The following is a 23287-nucleotide window of genomic DNA, read 5'->3' as shown; positions in this document are numbered from 1 at the left end:
TATTTGACAGACAAAGATCACAAGTAGGCAGAGAGGCAGGCAGAGAGAGAGAGGAGGAAGCAGGCTCCCCGCTGAGCAGAGAGCCTGACGTGTGGCTCTATCCCAGGACTCCGGGATCATGACCTGAGCCGAAGGCAGAGGCTTTAACCCACTGAGCCACCCAGGCGCCCCCAAAATAATTATTTTTAAAGGAGCTTCGAAATTAGTGCTGCCTAATTAACGATCCACAAACTATCTCTACACCCTCTGTTTTTCCCGATATTTCCTTTTGTTCTAAGGATTGTCCCTATTTCCTAATGCTTACTTCTTTTATGGGAGAGAAATTTGAGTCTAATAAAAAAGTAATGACAAAGAGAAGAGAAAAAAATTTTAAAACACAACTCTTTTTTTTTTTTTAAGATTTTATTTATATATTTGACAGACAGAGATCACAAGTAGTCTGAGAGGCAGACAGAGAGAGGAGGAAACAGGCTCCCCACTGAGCAGAGAGCCCGATGTGAGGCTCGATCCCAGGACCCTGGGATCATGACCTGAGCAAAGGGCAGAGGCTTTAACCCACTGAGCCACCCAGGCGCCCCTTAAAACACAACTCTTAAATTCTGTAATATTTATAACTGCACAGGGGAGCTGGCTCAGTCAGAAGAGTATGTGACTCTTGTCTACGGCCATACCACCCTAAACGCGCCCAATCTCGTCTAATCCCGGAAGCTAAGCAGGGTTGGGCCTGGTTAGTACTTGGATGGGAGAAGAGTATGTGACTCTTGATCTTAGGGTTGTAAGTTCAAGTCCCAAGTTGGGTACAGAAATTACTAAAAAACTTTAAAAAACATAAAAAACAAAAATAAAATTGCCTCTAAGTAGATTGCATAATCCGTTTGGATGGTAAGATATTTTTTCTTTCAAAATAGATCTTTTTTTTTTTTGCCTTAGCTGCAAAATTCAAATTCAGTATTTGAATTTAGTAATTAACTTATCACCAGATCCTACGTATCTATTCCCTCTGTAACTTCTACCTATTTTCATTCTTAACTGTTATATTTTGAATAGTGAAGCTACCTTAATTACTTTTAGAAGCAGACTGAACATAGAACCTTACATAGATTAAAAAAAAATTACAATAAAAAAAATCACACATTCAGTAGCCTATTTCAAATTTCAATATGACCTACGTGGAATATGTATTAAATGCTAAGACTAAAGACAACTTATTATTATTATTTTTTAAGATTTTATTTATTTGTCAGAGAGAGAGGGAGAGAGAGCAAGCACAGGCAGACAGAATGGCAGGCAGAGGCAGAGGGAGAAGCAGGCTCCTGCTGAGCAAGGAGCCCAATGCGGGACTCGATCCCAGGACGCTGGAATCATGACCTGAGCTGAAGGCAGCCGCTTAACCAACTGAGCCACCCAGGCGTCCCTAAAGACAACTTATTTTAACTGGCATAGGCAACTGTACCAACTTTCAAGTATCTCTGATGATAAAAGACAATAAAGCAATATTAAATACATCCCATAGAGAATTCTAAAACTTCATTTTACCTACCACCGCCAACCTTCTTCCCCAATTATCAAAGATCCATAATTATTAGGTATTAGGATCACTCTTAAAAAGTAACAAAGCAGGGGCTCCTGGGCGGCTCAGTCGGTTAAGCCTCTGCCTTCGGCTCAGGTCATGGTCCCAGGGTCCTGGGATAAAGCCCCACATCGGGCTCTCTGCTCAGTGGGGAGCCTGCTTCTCCCTCTCCCTCTGCCTACTCTGCCTCCCTCTCTCTCTGTCAAATAAATAAATGAAATCTTAAAAAAATAACATTATTAACAAAATAAAAAGTAACAAAACAGAACTTTGCGTTTTGTTTAACTGTTTCTGTTCCTGAGGACCACTCTGGTACAAGTATGTGCAGGAAGTGAAATGACCACAAGATAAGCAGTGACAGGGAGGAGTGAAAAGCCCAGAAAGTAAGTCTCTGAATCACAAAAAACTGACTATAAGTGCTGTTTTTTTTTTTCTTTAAATGTGGTTTTCTTTTTTTTTTCTTTTTTAAAAGATTTTATTTATTTATTTGAAAGACAGAGATCACAAGTAGACGGAGAAGTAGGCAGAGAGAGAGGAAGGGAAGCAGGCTCCCTGCTGAGCAGAGAGCCCAATGTGGGGCTCGATCCCAGGACCCTGGGATCATGACCCGAGCTGAAGGCAGAAGCTTTAACCCACTGAGCCACCCAGGTGCCCCTAAATGCTTTTTTCTAATAGGAAGAAAAAAGAGGAGAAAGGACTGCATAAAACTCTTTCCAGTCACTTCTGAAGATAATCCAAACCTCAGTGAATCCATGGATCCATCAAAGAGTGACCAAATAGAAAAACTTACTGATTTAGAAAATGTTTCTATATGAGAAGATAATGAAAGAAGACATATTTAGGACAAACACAACCTAATTTCATTTCCCACACTTACCCTTCCCCAAGAGAAAAACTGCTGTGGGAACTGTTGAAGCCGGGTGATGGGGAATTATTGACATACGTGATTTCAGGCCATGGAGAACACTAAAAACAAAGAACAACTTAAACACGGAAAAAGTGCATGTGACCCCAGTGTCCCCCCAAAACATTGTTTCTTGAGTAACACATCTTGATTGGCATATCTTAATTGTACAGAGGTCCCTATAATGAAGAGAAAAAATACCCAGGACAAGTAAATCTTGACCAGGCTAGAAGTTATGTTTGTTTTTTTTAACTGAGATATAATAGACATACAACACTGTATTAGTTTCAGGTGTACAACATAACGATTTGATATACATATACAGTGTGATATGATGAGATTTTCCTTTAAGAATAGAAAGTACTGACTGACATCATCACCGGAAGAAATCTTTTCACCTCTGTGAGTATAGTTGTCTCATAAGAAGGCTGGTATTTCTCCTTTTCGTGAGGTGTCCGTTTCTCCATTTTCTCCCGATCTGTTTTTTGCTTTCTGTCTGCACCTTTGGGCTGGAGAGAGCAATGTTTTGTTTTGACCCAACAATATTATTTCTAAGAGCTTAAACAGTCCCATGCGAAACAAGGATGTAGGTACAATGATGTAAAGACAAGATGTATCCTTGAATCGAAGTCTGAAAAGCAAATTTAACTATGGATGGAGCTGAAAAAGAATGAGAGATCTATAGCTGTGGACATGGAAAGATCTCTAAGCACACAGCTAACTGAAAAAAGGCAAGCCTCGGGACGCCTGGGTGGCTCAGTTGGTTAAGGAGCTGCCTTCGGCTCAGGTCATGATCCCAGTGTCCTGGGATCGAGTCCCACATCGGGCTCCTTGTTCTGTGGGGAGCCTGCTTCTCCCTCTGCCTCTGCCTCTGCCTGCCACTCTGTCTGCCTGTGCTCGCTCTCTCTCTCTCTAAAAAAAAAAACAAGAAGAAAAAAAGAAAAAAAAAAAGGCAAGCCTCATAACAATTCATACAGTACAATCCTATTGATGTTTCGAAGTAAATGTGTGTATACCTATGTACATGGGTATATAAAAGCACAAAAGAGGACCAAAAGGATACATGCTAAATTGTCACCGTGGCGACCTCTAGGTCGCCAGGTTGCAAGGTCACCAGGAAAGGTTGGGAAGTCAGGGTAAAAGGGGTAAAGGGGGACTTCGGTCTGAATACATCAGTATTAATCAACCTTTTGCAATGATAATACATTTATCCATATGATAAAAACAAATAAAGACCAAATTAACAAAAGAAAGCCAAGTACCAATGTAACCAAAACTATTAACATTTCATAATCTTGTGAGCCTTTACAAGAGCTTGTAATCTCAACAGACTTTAAGAGCTCTCAGTGAAAATCCATGTTTTAGCCTCTGGCTCCCTGTCCAAGCTCCTCTTCTGCCATGCCCATCCCCATATAAATTCATTACCAGGCATCTCAGGGATGATCTAAAGAACGGTAGCCTAGACTAAGTTTCCAAAGTTGTTGAAAAAAGACAAGCTTACTTTGACTTAGTAGCTAATGTTAAAACTGAGAGATGAGGGGAAAGTATACAAGGGACAGCAGAAGGTCCAGGAATACCTTGAAGACTTTGATCTGGCAGCTGGCTGAGTGTAAGTGCTCAGTATATTCCCCGTTTTCATTTTCCTTGAAGGTGTCAATTTGTACTCGGAACGGCACTCCCTTTTCTCCTCCATGCTTCCTCATAGTGAACTCTGTGCTAATGCAGTGTACCTATGAGGAATACAGACAGCATCCAGGTTTCAGTACTGCTAGCTAGCCACATCAGTCAACAGTATTTTCTGAGCAACTAACAGCAAAACCTTTAAAAACACTATGAACACGTATTAAAAAAAACTTTTATGCTAGGTGCACCTGGCTGGCTCAGTCGGTAGAGCACATGACTCTTGATCTCGGGGGTCATAAGTTTAAGCCCCACACTGGCCATAGAGTTTACTTAAAAACGTCTATGTAGGGGCGCCTGGGTGGCTCAGTGGTTTGAGCCTCTGCCTTCGGCTCAGGTCATGATCTTACTGTCCTGGGATCGAGCCCCACATCCAGCTCTCTGCTCAGCAGGGAGCCTTCTTCCCCCACCTCCTCTGTCTGCCTCTCTGCCTGCCTGTGATCTCTGTCTGTCAAATAAATAAATAAAATCTTAAAAAAAAAAAAGTCTATGTAAATAAAATCTTTTAAAAAAAGACTTTTAGGGGCTCCTGAGTGGCTCAGTTGATTGAGCACCTGCCTTCAGCTCAGGTTGTGATCCTGGGGTCCTAGGATCAAGTCCCACATTGGGCTCCCTGCTCTGCGGGGAGCCTGCTTCTCCCTCTGCCTCTCTCTCTCTGTCTCTCATGAATAAATAAATAAAATCTTTTTAAAAAAAAGTTTAGGGGTGCCTTAGTTAAGCTCTGACTCTTGATTTCAGCTCAGGTCGTAATCTCAGGATAGTGAGATCAAGCCCTGTGTTCTGCACTTAATTCCGAGTCTCTGAGATTCTCTCTCTTCCTCTCCCTCTGTCCCTTCCCCTGCTTGTGTTTGAGTGCTCTCTCGCTCTAAGAAATAAAATCCTTAAAAAAAAATTTAAAAATTAAAAAAAAAAACTTTTACTCTCTTTTTGAGCTTAAAGAATGTATATTCTAATGGAGGAAATAAGGAAGCTTAATTATTTATAAATGAAAGTAGGAGAGCCTGTCTGGCTCAGCCAGTTAAGCGTCTACCTTTGGGTCAGGTCATGATCCCAGGGTCCTGGGATCGAGTCCCACACCTGGCTCCCTGCTCAGCAGGGAGCCTGCTTCTCCCCCTCCCTCTGCCATTCCCCCTCCCTGTGTTCTCTGGCTTGCTCTCTGTCAAATAAATAAAATCTTAAAAAAAAAAAAAGTAAATATACAGATTCAATGCTAACAAAAGCTACTGGGAGGAACTAAATTCATTAATACAGAGTTAATATAAAAGAGAAATGATTTCTGTTAGTAAAAGTTTCTTGGACTTTAAGGTAGAGTTTAGAAAGCACAGGCACCATCCATGCTGGGAAAATAGCAGATATGAAAACTCACAGGCAATAGTGGGGAAAGAAAGGTTTGTAAAGGCTTGCTTGCTACTGCATAAAGTGACGACCCTAGTGAATCTGAACAGTGAAACCTTGACTGACCAAATATTAGCTTAGGTAAGTTGTTAATTTCTCTAAGCCTCAAAAACTATTTCTACTCCACAGGATTATTGCTCAAAGTTTTAAATAAAATCACATATACGAATTGTTTACTTAACAGAGTGACTAATGGGACATAATAAACTATAGTTTTCTATACTACCAATAAAAATTTTAAAAGGAGTCTACCCAACAGACATAATTGGATATGTAAAACAAAATTAAAGCATAAAGATGTTCGAAACAACTTTATAGATAATGGAGAAAATTTAGAACAATCTAAATGCTAAATAATAGTGAGGCTATAATGCATCCAAAGAATGAAATATTATATAGCCATTAGCAAGCTTTTTTTTTTTTTTTTTTTTTGTTGGTTGGTTGGTTTGCTTGTTTTTTATTTTATTTTATCATACAAATAAATTGGGGAAGTTAGAAGGGCCATTCAGACACTCCTCATTGCCCTCAGGCAAGTATTGAAGAGTCTGGACTTGACAGTCAGGATGCAACCCTGTAAAAATTTCAAATTTGATGTGTTCTATCCTTCAAAAAACAAACTGGTAGGGGCACCTGGGTGGCTCAGCAGGTTAAGTATCTGATTCTGGATTTCAGCCCCGGTCATGATCTCCGGGTCCTGGGATGGAGCCCTGCAACAGGCTCTGTGTTAATCGGGGAGTCTGCATGGATTCTCTCTCTCCCTCTTCCTCTGCCCCTCCCTCTGCTCGTGCTCATGCACTCTCTCTCTCCTAAATAGATCAATGTTTTTAAGAAAGAAAAAGAAACAAATTGGTAGTAAGAGATGCTCCTCATAACTGGAACCCCATCTGCAATGCCCTACCTGAATAAACACAGATGTCCTCTTTGCCGGGTCCCACAGGAACTCCACAGTATTCAGTTGGGTTGGATTAGCTCTAGGATCGATTATACCAACAGACATTGGGATATCTGAGAAACAAAATGGTAATCACTGAATAGTTCCAAGGGCTACTGGGTTTTAATAAGATAGCACGGGTTGTTTTATTATTGGCCCCTAGTTACCAAGATTTTTACGTATCACACCCTAAACCTCTTTTTGCCAATAAAAAGGTTTGATTAGAGCTAAAATTGACCTAAGTACTTTCCTTCTGGGTATCTTTTCTCCATTTTAAAAGGCTTTTAAAATAGGACAATTTCAACAGTTTCCTTTTAACCTGCCAAAATTCTACTTAAAGATAGATTTAGTCTACAGACTAGCTCTAGTGTCATGAAAATTGTAATATAATCTGCTTCACTTACAGTTTTAGGTTTAGTGTTACTGACAGAAGTACACTAACAAGACTGCTATAGAAAGATAAAGCAGAGTGAATAAAGGCAGAAGCATTGTATTACAGATAGAAGTGGGAAAAATTACACAGAGATTGATGCTGGCCTTAAAGTCATCAAATAACCTTGTAAAAGAGCAAAAAATCTGATACTCAAGAAGGAAGCAAAAATGAATGAGCTCTAGTAGAATTTTGCTTTCCACTCTACATAGCATATACTTAAATATCATTTCCTGTCTTCTCCTATTAATATTCCAACTGGGGAGAGAAAGCAGGCTGATATTTCTGATCATAACTGTGCTAACACTATATTACCGTTTTACTGTCAATCTAAACAACAAGGTGGGTCCAACAGTGGGTCCAACAGTGTTAGTTGTATTGGATTTATCCTAAGGGTAATTTATCAAATGGATATCAGGATTATCTGTACAAGAATCAGTGTTTTCTCTGGTAAAATTAGTAGGTACTTAGAGTTATTTAACAACTATGTTTGCTAGTAGGAGATAATGACCAATAAGAGATCAAAGACATAGATACCAGGAATAAAAGTACATTCATGAAGAGTGACGGCATGTATGTTTGTAAAGGAACTTCCCTTAAGCCCTATGATTTAAGAAAAATAAATTCTACTCTATGTAGCAAAGCAGGAGGGGAAAAAACCTAAACTGCAAATCAAGAGACATAGATTCTAATGCCAGGTCTCTTACTTTAGGTAAAACAAACCACTAATCTGCCTATCAGGTATTAGTAAAATAAAGAACTTGCAGCATTTGGGGAAAAAAACCCGGCCCCTTTTACATACATGCAAAACAAAGTATCAGACCCTGAATAGCCAAAACAATCGCGAAAAGTAAAGTTGAAGGTGTCACATTCCCAGATTTCAAAACTTACTACAAAGTTACAGTTATCAAAAGAGTGGTGCTGGCATAAAGATGGAGACACAGACAAACAGAACACAAGGGAGAGCCCCGAAATGAGTCCTCACAAACACGGTAGATTGATGATTGACAAAGTTGCCAAGACCATTCAGTGGGGAAGGAAGAGCTGCTTCAACAGACGGTGCTGGGAAAACTGAATATCCACATACGAGGAACGAAGGTGAACTCTTACCTCATACCACATTCAAAAATTAACTAAAAAATGGGTCAAACACTAAATGTCTGATCTAAGGCCTAAAACTATAAAATTCTTGGCAGAAAACATACCAGGAAAAGGTTCATTAGGTTTTGCAATATTCTTAGCTATGACACCAAAAGCATAGACAAGGCAATAAAATTATTAAATAAACTGGACTACATCAAAATGTAAAACTTTCATGCATCAAAGGACATTATCAACACAGTGAAAAGACAACCCACACAGAATGGAAGAAAATATTGCAAATCACGTATCTGATATGGGGTTAATATCTAGAATACGTAAGGAATGCCTACAACTCACAACTACACAAGAACAAAACCAACCAATCAGATTCAAAAATGAGGAAAGGATTTGAATATACATTTCTCCAAAGAAGATACATACATGGCCAATAAGCACACAAAAAGATGCCCAACATCACTAATCATTAGAGAAGTATGAATCAAAACCACAATGAGATAACCACTTCACATCCATTAAGATGACTACAATACAAAAAACCCAAAAAACAAACAAAAAAAACAAAAAAACAAAACCAGAAAAAGCACATGTTAGCAAGGAGGTAAAGTATTTAGAACCCTTGTTCACTTCTGATGGGATTGGAAAATACGCAGCTGCTATGGAAACAGTATGACAGTTCCCCCCAAAATTCAAAATAGAATTACCATACATGATCTAACAGTCCCATTTCTGGATATATACCCAAAAGAACTGAAAGCAGAGACTGAAATAAATATCGATATACCCATGTCCCTAAACTCCATTATTCACAATAACCAAAAGGTAGAATCAACCCAAGTATCTACTAAAGGATGAATGGATAAACAAAATGTGGTACAGATACACAATGGAGTATTACACAATCTTTAAAAGGAGGAAAATTCTGGGGCACCTGGGTGGCTCAGTGGGTTAAGCCTCTGCCTTCGGCTCAGGTCATGATCTCAGAGTACTGGGATGGAGCCCTGCATCGGGCTCTCTAGCAGGGAGCCTGCTTCCCCCTCTCTCTCTGCCTGCCTCTCTGCCTACTTGTGATCTCTCTCTGTCAAATGAATAAATAAAATCTTTAAAAAATAATAATAATAATAAATAAAAGGAGGAAAATTCTGACACATACTACTATCTGGCTGAACCGTGAGGATTAGGTTAAGCGAAATAAGCCAATCACAAAAAGATAAACACTGAATGATTTCACTTATATGAGACACCTGGAGTAGTCTCAGTCATATGGACAAAAGGTAGAATGGTGGTGGCCAGGGGCTGGGGAGAAGAGGAATAGGGCGTTACTGTTTAATGGGTACAGAGTTTCAGTTTGGGAAGACGAAAAAAGTTCCGGAGATGGATGATAGTGATGGCTACATAATGTGAATACACTTAATGTCACTGAATTATTTACTTCAAAATGTTTTATAATGCTAACTTTTATGTTATATATATCTACAACTAAATTAAAAAAACAAAAAGAAAAATAAAATCACCTTAAAGGAATAGATGCGACTGTTACGGAACTGAAGTGTCTACACTTCCAACTTCAATTCTGGTACGACCATCCCAGTAATTTTTTTATGCTTAGTCAATAACATTTTGGGGTTTATGCTGATTGAGCCCCTGCGGCGCTTTGAATCAATGTAAACATCAAGTAAAGAACACCAACGCTCAGACCATACCTATAGACATTTCCTGGGCAAGAGATTCCCTTAACTCACCAATGTCAAGAATTCTATCTCCAGGTCGGTTCCACCTCCAGCCCTCCAGCTGCTGATGTTCAGTGTACTGTAGCCGTCGGTCATGGAACACTACACGGAATATACTCTAAACGGAAGCAACGAAATCAAATGATAATAGGATCCTTTAAAAATCAGTGCTGATAAAGGAAAACTACCAGCAGTCACCTCCAGTTGGTTTCTAGATACAATCTAAAATTATTTTTCTTGAGATCTGTTTCACTCTAAAACCCATCCCATCCCAAACTCTATTTGAGGGTAAATTTTATAATTGCTCAGATATAAGCTTTATAGTTAACTGGTACCATATTTAAAACATCAGTCCTCATGGACTAAGCATAAAGGACTCTTACTGGAAGCATTTCTACCTGTCTCTACTGTTACCATGTAATATTCAGCTCAGCTCTTCGGGTGTGTATGAAAAGCTCAGCAAGTACCCTGCTTGCTAACCCACTACACAGCACTGAGGGTAAGCAGGGGTTGTATCTATCAACTTTCCTTTTGTTATTCTTACTTTATAGAGGTGGTTATTAATAGCCTTCCCACTAACTTTTACCGCAGCTGACCAAATTTCTCTGTTCCAATTGTGCTGTGAATTCAATGCTGTAAGTCTAGACTAAGAAAACTGTTATTTGTCAACAGAGCTCCCTGTTTTTCTTGCTACTAGACCACGTATCCAAAAAAGACACTGGAGTTTCTCTAAAAATCTGAAGAAGTTCCCTCTATTCCACCCAAAAGAAGTTCACTGAACCAGGAGACTACTGGGACATGGAGTAGTAAGCCTTCTGTCTTTGCAACTCTGAAAAGTCCATGTGAATGGAGGGGGCTCACTCTCACTCCAAAGAAATAACGGTTTACCACTCTGCCAGGAAACTATAGTAGCTAAGAGACAGCACCAAGCCCTTTATGGAAGGAAGCAAAACAACATGACCCAAAAAGAGTCGGTAAAAGGATATTGTGCAGAGGAATGATTTACTCATTTTCTTTTACCTTCACCAACTTGCCATTAATTTCTGGAAGTTCTCCAAGTTTCCTATTGTCTAGCATACGAATTTCATAAGACTGTCCTGGAAGAAAAAGTAACTGTATATTATATTCATCATAAATTAACTTTGTAAGATTCAGAAAGAATAAAATTCAGCTGGTTGAATATACAAGAGTATAATCTTATTAGTATTAATAACAACTATAATCCTTAACTATATGTCAGACACAGTGCTAAGTGTTTTCATATGTTATATCATCAGTTGATACAATTCTCCAGAGTATTATCAATCCCACTTTTACAGATAAAGGAATTGAAACACAAAGAGTTTAAGTAACTTGTCCAAAGTCACACAACTGGTAAACAGAATTGGGTAAGGATTAGAAAGGAGGGAGACTGGAACTAAAACTAGGCAGGTACACAAAAGAAGCCACTGATATACATCCAACATGACATAAAAGTGAAAAATCTCTGACATAAGACTTCAACTCTGACAGGTCACACTAGAAAGATGTACTGTTTACCATAAAAGTATACCTAATAAAATACCATCAATCCACCAATTTTCAATAATACTAACAAAAAAAGAAGCATCTAACCTTGATTGAGATAGGTCAGGGTTTCATCATGGAGTTTCACGGCTGGAGAGGTGGCAGCACAGAGCACATATTGAAAAGGCAGGATTTTATTCTCATTATCAGGGGGCAAACTTGACTCTTCTTGCTTAAAAATGGGCAATGCAAGGACATCACTGAAATACAGCGAACAACTTATGTTAACACCTAACAGTGGTACAAAAGTGGATTTACGTTGAAATACTTGAACTGCAATTTGGTTTGGAAAACTATGAACATTATTCACTTTGATGGAGTCTCTTCCCAAACACTCAGTTCAAATTACCTGCTGTGCTGTCCCCCTCACCACAACAACATGGGCAATGACAGATAGTCGCTGCTAAAACAGTTTGGACAGGGGTTCCTAAAAGGGCTCTGAAAATTATACGCAGAGCTCCAAAATGTCAAGTTAGGACTCTCAGTAATGTTTTTGTCTTCGAAGGGCACCAACTGCGGTTATCTCTAGAACTGTATCAGCTGATCTACTCTAGGGACTAAAACAAGTCTCAGAATTCCCAGAAGCCACTTGAAAAGGACAAATCAATGACCAGGACATATTTCAAAGTCAGCTTATGTTCTGTGAAATACTACTAACGGAAAGTGCTGTGTTTCAGTCCCTCAAAGCCTTGGGCAAATCTTAGACAAGCTCTCCAGTCTTCACTCCTTCATCTATAAAATGTGAATCACACTTGACGCCAAGAGTAAATATGTGAGAAAATAATTTGGAAACTGTAAGAGACTAAAATTGATGGCCACAGGACTAACAATAATTCTCCCTCATAAACTCTAGCCATGGATTAGTAGGAGAGAATATCCTGACCCTATCCTGGAGACCTAAACTGTTGTGATCAACATTTGCCCCAGACCAAACTTTATTTTTTATTTTTTTTTAAAGATTTTATTTATTTAGTTGACAGAGAGAGATCACAAGCAGGCAGAGAGGCAGGCAGAGAGAGAGGGGGAAGCAGGCTCCCTGCCAGAGAGCCCGATGCAGGACTCTATCCCAGGACCCTGAGATCATGACCTGAGCCGAAGGCAGAGGCTTAACCCACTGAGCCACCCAGGTGCCCCCAGACCAAACTTTAAAAGAATCTTAAGAGATGTACCAAATTAGGGGCACCAGGGTGGCTCAGTCAGGTAAGCGTCCGTCTTGGGCTCAGGTCATGGTCCCAGAGTTCTGGGATTGAGTCTTGTATTGGACAACCTGCTTGGCGGGGAGCCTACTTCTCCCTCTCTGTCTGCTCCCCCACCTACCAACATGCTCTCTCTCTTGCTCATTCTCCCCCTCAAATAAATAAAACCTTTAAAAAAGAGAGAGAGAGAGATGTACCAAATTCATGTACCAAATTTCCAATTATTCCAAGACATGCTACAAAATTCTCAAAATAAAACATTTTAATTCACTTATAGAATTTATACCTGTACTCACTAGAACAGCTGAAGTTAAAAAGAATGACAACCCAAATGTTGGCAAGGCTGTGGAGCAACCAGAACTCCTATTCTTCGCCAGCACAAGTGTAAAATAACACAGCCAATTTAGAAAAAGGAATGGATGTTTCTTAAAAAAGTAAATATCTATCTGCCCTTTGATGCAGCAATTCTACTCACAGGTATTAATCCAAGAGAAAAGGAAATATAAGTCCGTCCATTCAAGGCTTGTGCATAAATGCTAATAGCATAAAAGCAAAAACTGAAAAGAATCCAAATGTTTGTAATTAAAAGAATGGAATGCACAAACTGGTATATTGGTACAATGGAATACCAGTCAGCAAAATGAAGGAATGCAACAACATGTATGCATCTCACAAACATATTATTAAACAAAAGAAGCTAGATACAAAGAATGTACAATGTACGGTTCCATTTCTATGATGTTCTAAAACAAGCAAAGCTAAGAACAGTGGTTTCCTGGCAGGACAGAGATTGACTTGGAAGATATAGACAAGGGCACTTTCTTGGGAGATAAAAATGTTCTATAGAACACTAAGTGTGTGGGCTACAGGGCAATTCTTTCTATGTACCCTCAGCAGTATACATTCTCCCCAAACATTACAGAATCATCACATTCAGGCAAAAGGAACCATTGATAGAAAAATGGCTGAACTCCTATAAATCTTAGAGACATTATGAATTCTTACTGGAAAACAAAATAAGCAGAAAATGTTCTGATTATTGTCCTAACAATCTACATAGAAATGATAAAAATTTAATGGCATAAATGCTTTAAAAGGGGAGGTTGATTAGAGAAGAGAAAAGAAAGAAATTTCTCTTTCTGCTTATGTCTAAATAGCAAGGCTATATGTTATTAGTTGAATCCAGGCACCTGAGATACAAACCAGTTGTTGTTGTTGATGATGTTGTTGTTGTTGTTAAGATTTTATTTATTTATTTGGCAGACAAAGATCACAAGTAGGCAGAGAGGCAGGCAGAGAGAGAGGAAGGGAAGCAGGCTCCCCGTTGAGCAGAGAGCCCGGTGCGGGGCTCGATCCCAGAACCCTGGGATCATGACCTGAGCCTAAGGCAGAGCCCACTGAGCCACCCAGGCACCCCAGTTTTAATGAAACCCAGGTTTCTTACTGCTACAAAGTATTTCAAAGGCTAGAAAAACAAAGGGTGTTTTCCTCTCCCTGAGGTCTAGAGGTATGTGCTTTGCTCAAAGGGTTGGAGTTGAGTAGAGAAGGTGAAGAATTCTTCTTTCTATCTATATTAATGTCGGGCAAAATATACTATGGATTCCCTGGAGACTATATAAAACCGAAGAAGCACTGGGTTTTCTAGCAAAGGACTTCAACCCAGTTCTTCCACTTCTCAAATCAGGAAGCTACCCATGTTCCCACAACAAACAGTACAGAAAATAAGGCAGTACACTGCAAAACTTCAGAACCATGATGCTAATCTTGGTATCTGGATACATGCCATTCTCAAATACACCACATCTGATGATTCCTTGAAAGATTAGTGAAGATTATCAGGAATCAAGGCAAATCGGATTTTGCAACATAGCAACAGCTCAACCTTTTAGAATGTAGGGTGGTTTTTTTCTTTTCTTCTCAAATATTACTGCCTAGCAAGGTTAATACATAGCAAGAGTCTCTAGTTTTCTCAATATAATGTGGCTTTATACCTAATCCCTCATGACTAAGCAATTTGATGCTGAAATTCGAAAACTGATTCTAAAAGTTACATCTAAAATTAACTCAAAACAGTCAAACCAAATACACAAAACTGTATTTTCTCATCAGAGATTTTAAGATCCAAAACCCTCAAATATATTTTAATTACTCATGTTCTTACTACACATTTCTTGTACTCTGCTGTGGGAGCAAGAGTACCATTCAGTTCCACATTCCTAGAGATGGAGGCTGACGGTTACTGGTGAGCAGAGTTCTAGGACCCCGTCTATAGCAAAAACAGTAACAGATTAAGTAAGCAACAATTTTAGAAATAGAGACATCTGCTCCTTCTTAGAGGTAAACTGAGCATTGATTAGGAAAACCCACTCTGAGTTGTGGAGCCTAAGTAGTTGGTACCAATGTATAATTTAGCATGTTACTACATTCTCCAGGTGCTTCATGTACCTTTTTAAAGTAATCTCTGCACCCATTGTGGGGCTTGAACTTGTGACCTCAAGATCAAGAGTTGCATGCTCCACTGACTGAGCCAGCCAGTCGCCCCTGCTTCATGTATTTAATTCATTCCAATGAAATGTAAGCTATCGGAAGGAGTATATTCTCTTTTCTGTGCTTAGTAAATATTTGTTGATGTGATTTATACTTTTGTTTGCATTCTCCAGAATACTCAGCACATTTCTGCAGTATGACATCTGATCAAATATTAGGATACGGAAATCTCACCTGATAAAAAGATAAGTTGCGTATACGTTAAAAATGTGTATTGCTAAGTGGAAATTCACACCAAGAATGGAAACAGCAGAAAGCATCTAAGTAAAAGTAACAGAGGAACAGAAGCAAGACCAGGAGTGCTATTTCCTGTATGTAACCGGGATTCCATGAAGAGTTGCTTCATGGTCTCCTGAGGAATAAACTATTCTTTTGAGATAAGGCAGCCTCTGCATGGTCTGTAGGAATTCACAACTATGCTTTATTTAATCTTCTCCCTCAGGCCTACCATCTGCTGAATCTCCTCTTCTAGAGAGCCTAAGAAGGGAGAGGGAAAGGTTTGATGAGCTCTTCTTTGAGCAAGAGAAGCAAGTAAACAGGTTGTCCAAAGCATCAAAGAAAATTAGAAACTAACTAGGCATAATATGAGGTCCCAAACTTCTAACTTCCCTATTTATGCCCTCATTTAGACTCCATCATAATGAAAACATCTGAAACAAAACACAAAATACCCCATGACAGTCCTACTGGGAAAGGGAAGGAACTACAGTCTACTCATTAGGCCAGCTTCAAGAGAAAGAAAAAAAAAAAAAGTCCAGTAAAAAACTAGTCAGAACACCTTGAAAGAAGAGAGGAAAGCAGACTGACTTCAGGGATTTGTGGGAAGGCTGGCAGGGCAGATCAGGGACCTGGGAAGAAGAGATGGTCCTGCAAGTCTTAACACAAAGCCAGTGAGATGTCCTTACAACTGAGAAATGGTAAAATAAGAGTACTTTCTGGAGGAGCCCTCTGTCACAAAAAGTAATAAAAGATTCCTACTATCTGAACATCTGCTGAAAAATCTCATTCAACTAAAAAGCAGCATATATTTTAAAAATTGCCTTGCTGGGGTCCCTGGGTGGCTCAGTTGCTTAAGTGTCTGACTCTTGGTTTCATGAGATTGAGCACTACAATGGGCTTTGCATCCATGGGTATGGAGGCTGCCTGGGATTCTCTCTCTCTTCCCTCCTTCTGCTGTCTCTCCTCCCTAAAAAAATGTGCCTTGGAGTGCCTGGGTGCCTCAGTCAGTTAAAGTGGCTGATTCTTGATTTTGACTCAGGTCTTGATCTCAGGGTTGTGAGATCAAGCCCCACATTGGGCTCCAGGCTCAGCAGGAAATCTGCTTCTCTCCCTCTCTCTCTCCCTCTGCCTCTTCCACTGCAGTGGGATGCTCTCTCTAAAATAAATCAAGAAATCAATAAATCTTTTTTTATCTTTTTAATTTATTTGTAATAAATCCTTTTTTAATTGCCTTGTCAATTATTCTATCACCCAGAAGGCAGAAGAAAGGAGTAGAATTTTTTTTTTTTAAAGATTTTATTTATTTATTTGAGAGAGAATGAGTGAGAGAGAGCATGAGAGAGGAGAAGGTCAGAGGGAGAAGCAGACTCCCCAAAGAGCTGGGAGCCTGATGTGGCACTCGATCCTGGAAGTCCGGGATCATGACCTGAGCGGAAGGCAGTCGCCCAACCAACTGAGCCACCCAGGCGCCCAGAAATGAGTAGAATTTTAATTCTGAACTGAATTTGACCAAGAAGAAACTGCTCAGAAAAGAGGAAGTGGTGGGAACCTGAAAAGGAAGCAGCTAAGCCAGATAGGTAAAAAGAACAAAGAACACAGCCAGGTGTGGTTCCTAGTGTCTAAGAGAACAGGCTTCAAAAAACAATGACAAGAGGACCCAAGCATGAAATGTTGCCAATCTCGCATTATCTGAGATAGAGGGAAAAAAGTGGGGAGGTACCTAAAGAGACGAAATGGAAAGCTCACTGTCTGCTCAGAATTAGAAGGACACCCCCCCCAAAAATACATATAAAAGGAAAGAAACTATTAAAAAAATGGCACTGACCTATAAGAAGCTTGAGCTGAAACCCAGAATATGCTGAGATTTACAAAAAGTATCAAGAAGGCACAGATCTACTCTTTGATGTAAATAGTGTACTACTGATTAAAACACTAACATATTAATAATGAGTATTTGGGCAGGACACAAGGAGCACTAGGAGCCATAACCAAACTAACTCATTTTCTTTCTTTTAATATAGTATGACCTGTAAACATAAATACTTCTGGATTTCCAAGGTGAAAAATACAAATTTTGTAATAGTTAATTGGCTTCATAGATCACTATGTAACCATTCCTGAAGAGTACAGGTAAGTCTAGAAGGTTTAGTGGTACATCACAGGACCCCAGAGAAACCTGTCCTCTCCAACATTTTTTAAAATGACTTGGAGGTTTCTGGGTGGCTCAGTCAGTCAAGTGTCTGCCTTCAGCTCAGGTCCTGATCCCATCAGGCTTCCTGCTCCGTGGAGAGTCTGCTTCTCCTTCTCCCATTTCCACTCCCCATGCTTGTGCTCTCTCTCCCTCTCTCACATAAATAAAATCTTAAAAAAAAATTTTTTTTTTAAATGACTTGGATGAGGACACTGAAGAGGATGATGATCAAATAGGTAAATGATAGGATGAGAAAGCAAATATCCTGTATGACAGAATCAACTTTTGAAGCAGGTCTAGGGCGCCTGGGTGGCTCAATAGGTTAAACCTCTGCCTTCGGCTCGGGTCGTGCTTCCGGGGTCCTGGGATCGAGGCTGTACAGGGCTCCCTGCTCAGCGGGGAACCTGCTCCTCCCTCTCCCTCTGTGCCCCTACTCGTGCTCTCTCTCTCTCGCTCTATCTCAAATAAATAAAAAGTCTTTAATAAAAAAAGTAATTCTAGGGGCGCCTGGGTGGCTCAGTGGGTTAAGCCTCTGCCTTCAGCTCAGGTCATGATCTCAAGGTCCTGGGATCAAGCCCCTCATCGGGCTCTCTGCGCAGTGGGGAGCCTGCTTTCCTCCCTCTCTCTGCCGGCCTCTCTGCCTACTTGTGATCTCGCTCTCTGTCAAATAAATAAATAAAATCTTAAAAAAAAAAAAAGTAATTCTAGTTGGCTGGAACAGGAGGCTAAATCTAACGAGGTAAGATTTAGTAAGGATGAATATAATGTCATGCACTTAGAACTAAAAACAGCAAAATGGGCCAATATATGTGAGATAGACTAGAGCTTTTAAAAAATCTATTTCAATGAGACAAATGGCATAACATGGCTGCCAAAACTGCGGATAGCAGGTTTCATTAAAAACAAAGTCTGATAAAGGAAATGACATTCATCTCTATGCAAATCAGACTACACTTGAGTACTGTGCTTAGTTCTGAGTGTGAAACTTTATTTTTTTTTTAAAGATTTTATTTATTTGACAGAGAGATCACAAGCAGGCAGAGAGGCAGGCAGAGAGAGAGGAGGAAGCAGGCTCCCTGCTGAGCAGAGAGCCTGATGCGGGGCTCGATCCCAGGACTCTGAGATCATGACCTGAGCCGAAGGCAGCAGCTTAACCCACTGAGCCACTCAGGCGCCCCCTGAGTGTGAAACTTTAAAAAAAGAGGATTTTAAGGGGTACCTGGGTGGCTCAGTCAGGTAAGTGTCTGACTGCTGGTTTTGTCTCAGGTCATGATCTAGCCCCGAGCTGAGCTTTGCACTTAGCGTGGAACCTGCCTGTACCTCTTCTTCTGCTCTTCCCCCCCCCGATCTCTCTACCTCTTATAAATAAAAATAAAATCCTAAAAAAAAAAAGAGAGAGAGAGAGAGAGAGAGAGGACTTTAAAAGTGGCTCAGTGGGTTCAGCCTTCTGCCTTCAGCTCAGGTCATGATCTCAGGGTCCTGGGACAGAGTCCCACATTGGGCTCTCTGCTCAGTGGGGAGACTGCTTCCTCCTCTCTCTTCGCCTGCCTCTCTGCCTATTTGTGATTTCTCTGTGTGTCAAATAAATAAAAACTTTAAAAAAAAATCTAAGAAAAGAATGAGGGGACCTAGAGTCATGCCATTTTAAGAGTAGGTGAAGGAAATGAGGATGTTTGTCTAAAGCAAAGTGTTGTTAGGTCTGCTCCATAAAGAGACTTAATCATCAGTTCAGGGTTGGACAAGTTGACCTTTAAAAAAAAAAAAGGTCCTTCAAATCAATTCTATTATTTTATTATTCTAAAAAGAATAACTGTTTTAAGGCTATTTGGGTTTTAGAAGCTGCACTGGGATAAGTTTAGGGATCCTACAGGTTATTACAAAGTACTAATTGGTATACAGTAGCCTCTAGTAGACAGGAAATTTCACTATTTCCCTGTGATTACAGTCCAACGTAGATTCTACAGCATCTGGTATACAAGGCAGCAGTCGAATGGTAACTATATAAGCCTATATGCTGGTTAGACCAACTGGCTTGTAAACCTGTCTATACAGTTTTTTTTAAATTTCATTTTGACCCTTGTGTATTTGCCATGACAAAACAATGTCTAAATGAATCATCATAATGGCATGGACAATATCTAGGCATGCAAACTCTTCTGTATACCAAATCCAAGACTCATCGCTGTAGTTTTCTTTAGCAACAGACAATCTCTAACAATGGTATTCCCCAGACGCTTGGGTGGCTAAGTGTTAAGCATCTGCCTTTGGCTCAGGTCATGATCTCAGGGTCTTGGGATCAAGTCTGGCATCCGACTCCTTACTCAGTGAGGAGCCTACCTCTCCCTCTGCCTGCCACTCCCCCTGCTTGTGCTCTCTCTCTCTCTGACAAACAAAATCTTTAAAAAACAAATGATATTCTCATTTAAAGTCAAAACATACAAAGGTTTTGAATTCCTAGAAAAAGCCCCCATCTTATTTAGCCAAAGATGATTCTAATAAACTATGCTCTCAGAGTACACTCTTCTGGGGTACCCAGGTGGCTCAGTTGCTTAAGTGTCTGCTTTTGGTTCAGGTCATGATCCCAGGGTCCTGGGACAGAGCTCCAAATTAGGCTCCCTGCTCTGTGGGGAGTCTGCTTCTCTTTCTCCCTCTCCCTCTGCAGCTTCCCCTGCTTGTCCTCTCTTACTCTCCCTGTCAAATAAATAAGTAAAAATCTTAAAAAAAAAAAAGAATACATTCTTCTAAACTATGTAGGAACTAGCTGTTAAGTAGAATACAAGTTTCCTGAGGTACTGGTAACTCCCTTTTTAAAAAGAAAACTTCAATTTCCATTCAAATATTTATTGAGTAGCTATTAGTCCCAGATAACTATTCTAAGTATTAAAACTATGAATCAATTTTTTAAAATGTAATTATTTTCATTCTTTCTTCTTTTATTCCCCCTTCCTTTGGTCTTTCACAGTAATAGGCAATGAGGGGTACAAACTTTGAGTCCCTGCAACATTTTTTTTTCTTTTTTAAGATTTTATTTATTTATTTGACAGAGAGAAATCACAAGTAGGCAGAGAGGCAGGCAGAGAGAGAGAGGAGGAAGCAGGCTTCCCGCTGAGCAGAAAGCCCGATGTGGGGCTCGAACCCAGGACCTGGGATCATGACCCGAGCCGAAGGCAGCGGCCCAACCCACTGAGCCACCCAGGCGCCCCTCCCTGCAACATTTTTAATGCAAAGTTTATGACATCATCTATTCCCCCTGTACTCACTTCTCTCTAACCAATTTACTAAGTTCTTTTTCATTTATGCTTAACTTACACCTAAACAGTTGTTAGACAGTTCTGCTATCTATAGCAGAGCAAATGCTGAACAGAGCATGGGGGAGAAATGAAAAGAAATGAAATCTAGATGACCCAAATGTAGCCTTGTTTTTGTTGCTGTTATTGTTGGTGGGGTGTTTTGTTTGTTTTTTTTTTTAAGCTGGGCGGGATAGAGGGGGAGGGAGAGAGAGAATCTTTTTTAAGATTTTATATATTTATTTTGAGAGAGAGAGCACATGCACACACACTTGAGCAGAAGGGAGAGGGAGGGAAAGAATCCCAAGCAGGCTCCACACTGAGCTTGGAGCCAGACTCCAGGGGTCAGTCTTAGGACTGACTTAGGACCCAAGCAGAAATCAAGAGTCGGACGCTTAACAGACTGAGCCACCCAGGCATCCCGGGAGTAACCTTTAAGGATAGTCAGCTTTCACTTTTGTGTTTTGGGGAATCTTCTTGAATGGTTTCACTCATATCTGGAGTCTAAAAAACAAATGAATAAACCAACAAAAAAGCAGAATCAGACCCATAGAGAACAAATGGATGGCTGCCAGAGGCTGAAGAGGGGGAGGGAGGTGGATAGGCAAAATGGGTGAAGAGGAGTGGGAGATACAGTCTTCCAGTTATGGAAAGAATAAGTCACAGGAATAAAGCCACAGCACAGGAAATACAGTCAGTAATATTGTAACAGCGTTGTATGGGGACGGATGGTAGCTACACTTGGGGGGGCACAGCATAACATACAGAGTTGAGTCATTGCATTATATACCCGAAACTAATGTAACACTGTATGTCAATTATACTCAAACTTCAAAACTTTAAATAATAAATAAATAGATAAATAGATAAATAAATAAAACGGGTTAATGCTATAAAAACTACACTGCCAATGAAGCACACTTATTTTCACTCTTCTGGGAAACAAACAGTAGTAAAGAATTTGAACAATATGGTCAGATCCAAAGAATAAGCAACTGGGTAAAAAATAAATAAATAAAGTGAGAGACATAAGAGAAAAAGAGAGAAAATAAATGTGCATAAAATCAGTCTGCCCCATTATGAGAATGATAGGACAGCTACCTCTTTTCCTCCATCTTTTCCACATGCTCTAGTACTATGGCTTTCGATTTCTTTTCTTTTTTCAAGTATTTTATTTATTTATTTGTCAGAAACAGAGAGAGCATAGGCGCGCATGCACACAAGCAGGAGGAGAAGGAGTCAGAGGGAGAAGCAGGCTCCCTCCCTCCTTGCTCTGCAGGGAACCTGATGTGGGACTTGATCCAGAACTCCAGGATCACCACCTGGGCCAAAGGCAGATGCTTAACTGAGACACCCAGGTATCCCTCAAATTTGTCTGAAAACCATTTACATTAAGTAAGTCATTTGGGGGTGGGGGACAGAGGAAAAGGTAGAGAGAGAATCTAAAGCAGGCCTGAAGTGGAACTCCATTTCACAACCCTGAGACCATGACCTGAGGTGAAATCAAGAGTTGGATGCTTAACTGAGTCACCCTGACACCCCAAGTAAGCCATTTTTTTAAAAAGATTTTTTATTTATTTACTTGACAGGCAGAGATGACAAGCAGGCAGAGAGGCAGGCAGAGAGAGAGGGGGGAAGCAGGCTCCCTGCTGAGCAGAGAGCCCGATGCAGGGCTTGATCCCAGGACCCTGGGACCATGACCCGAGCTGAAGGCAGAGGCTTTAACCCACTGAGCCACCCAGGCGCCCCACCAAGTAAGTCACTTTTATATTACGACCCAGTACATGTGTCTACAGAACTGAAACAAGTTTCACAAAATAATACTTATTAATGTTAGTATTTTCTATTTGACTTCATTTTTTAAACTGTTGACCACAACAAGCAGTTTGAAAAACACTGCTGCTCATTTTTTCCTCAAAACTCTGCACTAAAGGGGCACCTGGATGGCTCAGTTGGTTAAGCATCTGCCTTTAGCTTAGGTCATGATCCCAGCTTCCTGGGACTGAGCTCCACATCGGGCTCCCTGCTCTGCGGACTGCTTTGCTTCTCCTTCTCCCACTCCCCCTGCTTGTGCTCTTTCTCTGTCAAATAAATCAGTAAAATCTTAAAAAACAATACTTTGCACTACATTATATTATTTTGCAGTCCCTTTATCAGTATTCAAAAAATGAATATGGGGTACCTCAGTGGCTCAGTCAGTTAAGCATCTGCTCAGGTCATGGTACGAGGGTCCTGGGATTGAGCCCTGAGTTGGGTACCTGCCAGCGGGGAGTCTGCTTCTGCCTCGCCCTCTGCGAGCCCTCCACCACGGGTGTGCTCTCTCTCAAATAAAAAGTCTTTTCCTTTTTTTTTCTTTTTTTGGTGGACAGCAAAGCAAGGTTTATTGAGCGATAGTAAAGTGATAGTACAAAGCTCCCAAGGAGGTAGGGGACCTGAGAGGGTTCCCCTAAATTAAAAAATCTTAAAAAAAAAAAAAACCCTAACACAATAAAAGACAAATCTTTCAGATCAAGTTGTCATTCAGCTACTTAAGAACAGGG

General features: G+C 40.2%; 1 protein-coding gene across 6 annotated transcripts in view; it reads right to left on the bottom strand.

Moving 5' to 3' along the window:
• The window catches only part of TFCP2 (transcription factor CP2), a 59324-nt gene that overhangs the window by 9517 nt on the left and 26520 nt on the right, over positions 1–23287 (bottom strand). For all 6 annotated transcript variants that reach the window (XM_047741677.1, XM_047741678.1, XM_047741676.1 and 3 more), the window contains exons 2-8: positions 11356–11507; positions 10762–10838; positions 9754–9859; positions 6448–6554; positions 4052–4204; positions 2873–2983; positions 2448–2536 (exon numbers count right to left, since the gene is read on the bottom strand). In XM_047741677.1, coding sequence (XP_047597633.1) covers positions 2448–2536; positions 2873–2983; positions 4052–4204; positions 6448–6554; positions 9754–9859; positions 10762–10838; positions 11356–11507 — 795 coding nt within the window. The remainder of the gene's footprint in view (positions 1–2447; positions 2537–2872; positions 2984–4051; positions 4205–6447; positions 6555–9753; positions 9860–10761; positions 10839–11355; positions 11508–23287) is intronic.

This window comes from Lutra lutra, chromosome 8, assembly GCF_902655055.1.
Source record: "Lutra lutra chromosome 8, mLutLut1.2, whole genome shotgun sequence".
Taxonomy (NCBI): Eukaryota; Metazoa; Chordata; class Mammalia; order Carnivora; family Mustelidae; genus Lutra; species Lutra lutra.
The sequence above is the reverse complement of the archived record's forward strand: the minus strand, read 5'-3'. Positions and strand labels throughout refer to the sequence as shown.